This window comes from Rhinopithecus bieti, unplaced genomic scaffold (genome assembly GCF_001698545.2).
Source record: "Rhinopithecus bieti isolate Rb0 unplaced genomic scaffold, ASM169854v2 scaffold_6935, whole genome shotgun sequence".
Taxonomy (NCBI): Eukaryota; Metazoa; Chordata; class Mammalia; order Primates; family Cercopithecidae; genus Rhinopithecus; species Rhinopithecus bieti.
The window spans coordinates 62,299-67,809 of record NW_016805255.1 but is presented as its reverse complement, the minus strand read 5'-3'; the positions used below and the strand labels follow the sequence as shown (position 1 = coordinate 67,809).

General features: G+C 35.6%; 1 protein-coding gene across 1 annotated transcript; it reads left to right on the top strand.

Moving 5' to 3' along the window:
- On the top strand, positions 1-5,511 carry LOC108529467 (serine/threonine-protein phosphatase 2A 56 kDa regulatory subunit alpha isoform). Its single transcript, XM_017871811.1, has 5 exons — positions 1-628; positions 898-1,017; positions 1,105-1,232; positions 2,351-2,452; positions 4,289-5,511. The coding sequence occupies exons 2-5, from the start codon at positions 901-903 to the stop codon at positions 4,419-4,421; spliced, it is 480 nt and encodes a 159-aa protein (XP_017727300.1). The 5' UTR covers positions 1-628; positions 898-900; the 3' UTR covers positions 4,422-5,511.

The window sequence follows — 5,511 nt, the reverse complement described above, 5'->3', positions numbered from 1 at the left end:
GTGAGACTCCATCTCAAAATAAATAAATAAATAAAAATAGTCTCTTTTGTTTCATTGTATTCTGGTTATAAAGATTGTACTAGCCATGAAATAGACTGGGAAGCTGTCCGGCTCTTTTTTGTGCTTCATAATGGTTTAAATAACAGGAATCATCTGTTCCTTAAGGTTTCTCCCTAAAATAACCTCCCTCTCTTACCCCACCAACTTGTATTTTCCTTTATTTTCTTAGAAGTACCACATACTATTAAATTGTTTTATTTATGTGTTTAATTGATCACTTGCATTGGTCTTGCTCCATTAGAATGTAAGCTCTATGAAAACCAGAGACCTCATCTATCTTATACATCAGTGTGTCCCTAGCATCTAGAACAGTATCTGGTACATAGTAGGTACTCAGTAAATATTTGTTGAATTAATAAAATTCTAAAGCTGAGCAGAAAGTCTGCTTATACACTTATATATTAAGCAATATTGATTTACTTCAGAATGAGTGTTGATATAATCATAGCTATGGAAAATACCCTGGGATTAACTAGCTTCATTGTTAAATTCATGCTAAACTTTTTCTTTTTTGCAGGTGATCAGAGGACTGCTGAAATTTTGGCCAAAAACCTGCAGTCAGAAAGAGGTGGGTTTTGTTCACTAAATGTAATGCATTTTACTAGAACTTGTCAATCCCAGGGCTATGCTTCTTTGGGCTGGCTGTATTGCTGTTGCTAATGAGCGGGAGATGTACACAGACTTGGTAGAAGACCCGTGCTATAATAAACTCTGTGCCATCCAGACGTTTTTTTTGCCCATTGTATACTATGCAGATTAACCTTCTCATTTGTATGGTTTCTATATTAGTTTCACAAAATTTATCATGTTTCTTAAAATAAAATTTTTTTAACCTAGGTGATGTTTTTAGGAGAAATTGAAGAAATCTTAGATGTCATTGAACCAACACAGTTCAAAAAAATTGAAGAGCCACTTTTCAAGCAGATATCCAAGTGTGTATCCAGTTCTCATTTTCAGGTATGATGTTTTCAGTGAAGCCCTTACTTTACACTAGTATTTCTTTCCTATTTTAGTTTTGACATTTCTCTAAATGTCTTTCTTTAGGTTGCAGAAAGGGCATTGTACTTCTGGAATAATGAATATATTCTTAGTTTGATTGAGGAGAACATTGATAAAATTCTGCCAATTATGTTTGCCAGTTTGTACAAAATTTCCAAAGAACACTGGAATCCGTAAGTATCTTTTATATAGGTCATATTTTTATTTATTTATTTATTTATTTAAACCTTTTTGTCATTGATTTCCTAATTCATACCTGAAACCTATTACAGATTTGGAAGTTACTCCAAGGTTAACATCAGTTGTATTCTGTTTTGTATTTTATATACATACACTTTTATCAAGTTATAAATGTGTGTGTATGTTCTTCAATATGTGGTCTTAATGTCAATTTATTTTTTAACTTTTTTTAGAGACAGTCTTGCTCTGTTGCCCAGGCCGGAGTGCAGTGGTGCAATCATAGCTCACCATAGCCTCAAACTCCTGGGTTCATGCAATCCTCCTGCCTCAGCCTCCCGAGTAGCTAGGACCACAGGTGTACACCCCACCATACCCAGCCAATTTTTATTTTTAGTTTTTTGGACACTTGAGGTCTCACTATATTGCCAGGCTGGACTGAAACTCGTGATCTCAAGTGATCATCTCACCTTGGCCTCCCAAAGTGCTGAGATTATAGGCATGAACCACTGTGCCCAGCCTTCATGTCAATTTAAAATTGCAAATCTCCCTGGAGGGTGGACTATCTGGTATACCATTCTGCACCAGAGTGTGGTGAAACCCTGTTGGAGAGACCAACTGAACATTTGCAGAGGATGCACAAACTACTTCATTAATGCAGAGTTGTGTTGTGTATAGTCTCACCTCTATAAATGGCACTGTCCTAGGGGAAAGCCGAAGTGCTAAGGGTAATATATTCTAACTTCTTTAACATCCTTATCTGGCTTTCTACTTTTCTTATAAGTTTTGGTAATTGGATCTTTTTCATCTTCTTTTAATGTTGTTACTCAGGATTTCAGACATGAGACTGTAAAGCAGAAATGAAGATAACTATAGTGAACATTTTAACTACAGTTTAAGCATGATAAAGTGGAAAAGATTTTCTTAGACTGTCTCTACCACCACTTGCTGTATGACCTTGAGCATATTACAAACCTCTTGAGCCTCAGTTTTATCATCTCTAAAATGGATTAAATGAATCAGCCAACCTTTAAACCATTTTAGAGACCATAGTGTTAACATTTCCTCTCTGTTAGCAGTATCATAACTCAGGACTGGCTCATTTTCATTTCAGGACCATTGTAGCACTGGTATACAATGTGCTGAAAACCCTAATGGAAATGAATGGCAAGCTTTTCGATGACCTTACTAGCTCATACAAAGCTGAAAGACAGAGGTATTTGATATTTTGAATTACAAAATTTCACTACATTTTATGTTAGTTGAATGCGATTCAGTTCAGGAAGATATCTGCTCTCAGTTCAGATTTTGATATTTAAGAAGTGAATTACCTTATAGTAAAAATTACAATGTGAAAGTCTCTTAACACATAAGTCATTTCCAGATAAACTAGCCCCAGTATTTTATAAATTTGTTAAAGCAGAAAAGCAGTAACATCTATTTTGAGGGTAGTTAATTTACTTCCTCTAATGGTTAGATTATGATTTTAATGTGATCATAAATCCTGTTTATCTCATTCTGAGCCTTAGATTTCCTCAGTCTGTTAGCATCTGCATATGAAATATAATTTATGCTGAATTTTAAATATCAATTTGTACAATTTGATTTTTTATCCATGCATTTACGGAAATCCTTTTTGTCCACGTGGGCTTCCAGAGTGAGCTTTACTTTTCAAGTGTTCTTTGTTAGCAGTAAGTAATTCTTAGGCTGTGGATTATCAGAAGGTGGTATTTTAAAGTCAGCATAGTTCTTCTTTGGGAAGAGGGAAGTCACATAATGATATGGCTTAGGGTACTATTAATATGTTGTTCCTTGCAATAATACATATTTTAGAGTATAAATGTTAGCATATATCAGCCTTTAGGAACATGGCTTAGTGATTACCTCTTTTTGAGGATTTCATAAATTACTGTAAGATAATCTCAAAAATTACTTTCTTCTCATATGTTTATTTCAAACTCAAGAAGCGCTTTCTTAAACTTAAGTGGTTAGTAACCAGTGTACCTGAGCCCACCCATCATTTGAGGATAATAGTTACCATTTACTTCTAGTAAGCATATTACCTGTTCTGTTTAGAAAAGCTCATCTATTTTGACAAGTTCCTAGTTATGGTTATCTTAAAGTAGAAAATGGATAGCCTTTCTTCAAAGCCATCTAGCCCATTAATAACTAACTCTATGCATTATTTCCTTTAAATAGCAGCATTCAGGCAGGAATAGAAATTAAGTACATGTTTTGAGCCTCAGGAAGCAATGGGAAGAAAAATAAGATGACTAGGATCATAGGAAACTTGTATTTGAAAATACATATTTCACATGACTAAGAATATAATCATTATTTCTTATCTGCATAAATCAGCAAATCCTTTAAAAGGATTTGTCCTTTTAACTCATAACTGCAGAATTATAAGCCTATGTTTTACATGTTCATGTAGCCTTTCAGAGTAGACTGCTCCAAGTTATTCGGAAATGTTTTCCTTAGAACTGAAATTAAGTAGTTGAAACGACGTACAAAATATTTTTATTTCATTTTGTTTTAGAGAGAGATTACTGAAACTAAAGTTTTCATGTGACATGTAAAAGATAGGACATAGTAAGATACAAACTGGTTAGTGGCTGGAGATGTGGCTGTTAGTGGCAAAAATGATGTGGCTTCTGCCTGGTGTGAAGGAAGTGCTTCCTACTGACCTAGCGGCCAGCCCCTTTAGCCTTTGTAATAGTGATTGGACTGCTACAACTGCGAGATGTCAACATGAGAAAATTAACGTGTAAGTACCCTGTTGACTATAAAGCACAGTGTTGTAGTGATAATGTGTAGGGGACAGAAAGCAAGTAGTAATGTCTAGCTGGTACAGAAGATGCACAGACTCAGTACATTTAGGAGAGTGACAAGAAGAAATTAGGTGCTCCAGGTAAGTGGACTCCAAAGCTTTAGCAGACAGATTTAAGTGAAATGTGGGTGAGTTAATGTGTTCTCCAGTAAGCTGTCAAACAGCACCTCTCTTTGGGTTCTGAAATAATTTCTGATTACAAAACTTTTGGTTTATCTACAGAGAGAAAAAGAAAGAATTGGAACGTGAAGAATTATGGAAAAAATTAGAGGAGCTAAAGCTAAAGAAAGCTCTAGAAAAACAGAATAGTGCTTACAACATGCACAGTATTCTCAGCAATACAAGTGCCGAATAAAAAAAAGCCTCCCACCTCTGCCGGATAGGCACAGTTTTGTATGCTTTTTTGAAATATGTAAAAATTACAAACAAACCTCATCAGTATAATATAATTAAAAGGCCAATTTTTTCTGGCAACTGTAAATGGAAAAATATATGGACTAAACGTAGCCCTGTGCTGTATCATGGCCACAGTATATTGTAACCTTTGTCTAATCATTGGATTTATTGTGTCACTTCTGAAGTTTCACAGAAATGAATGAATTTTATCATCTATGATATGAGTGAGATAATTATGGGAGTGGTAAGAATTATGACTTGAATTCTTCTTTGATTGTGTTGCACATAGATACGGTAGTCTGCTCTGTATATTTTTCCCTTTTATAATGTGCTTTTCACACTGCTGCAAACCTTAGTTACATCCTAGGAAAAGAATACTTCCTAAAATAAAACTAAGGTATCCTTACACTTCTCTTTGTCTCACCCAGAAATATGATGGGGGGAATTACCTGCCCTAACCCCTCCCTCAATAAATATATTACTGTACTCTGGAATTTAGGCAAAACCTTAAATCTCCAGGCTTTTAAAGCACAAAATATAAATAAAAGCTGGGAAAGTAAACCAAAATTCTTCAGATTGTTCCTCATGAATATCCCCCCCTTCCTCTGCAATTCCCCAGAGTGGTAACAGATGGGTAGAGGCAGCTCAGGTAAATTACCCAGCTTGCCTCTCAATTCATTCCTCCTCTTCCTCTCAAAGGCTGAAGGCAGGGCCTTTCCAGTCCTCACGACCTGCCCTTCACCTAGTCCCTCCTGACCCACGGATGGAGGCTTTGAGTCCCACAGTGTGGTGATACAGAGCACTAGTTATCACTGCCTGGCTTTATTTAAAGGAAATGCAGTAGGCTTCCTCTGTAGAGCTCTCAAAAGGTTGACTATATAGAGGTCTTGTATGTTTTTACTTGGTCAAGTATTTCTCACATCTTTTGTTATCAGAGTACCATTCCAATCTCTTAACTTGCAGTTGTGTGGAAAACTGTTTTGTAATGAAAGATCTTCATTGGGGGATTGAGCAGCATTTAATAAAGTCTATGTTTGTATTTTGCCTTA

Excerpts from the sequence above, each read along its gene's own strand:
- LOC108529467 (XM_017871811.1), top strand. The coding sequence starts at position 901 with ATGTTTTTAGGAGAAATTGAAGAAATCTTAGATGTCATTGAACCAACA. Across the intron at positions 1,018-1,104 it reads TATCCAGTTCTCATTTTCAG|GTTGCAGAAAGGGCATTGTA; the intron begins GTATGATGTTTT and ends GTCTTTCTTTAG. Across the intron at positions 1,233-2,350 it reads TCCAAAGAACACTGGAATCC|GACCATTGTAGCACTGGTAT; the intron begins GTAAGTATCTTT and ends TTTTCATTTCAG.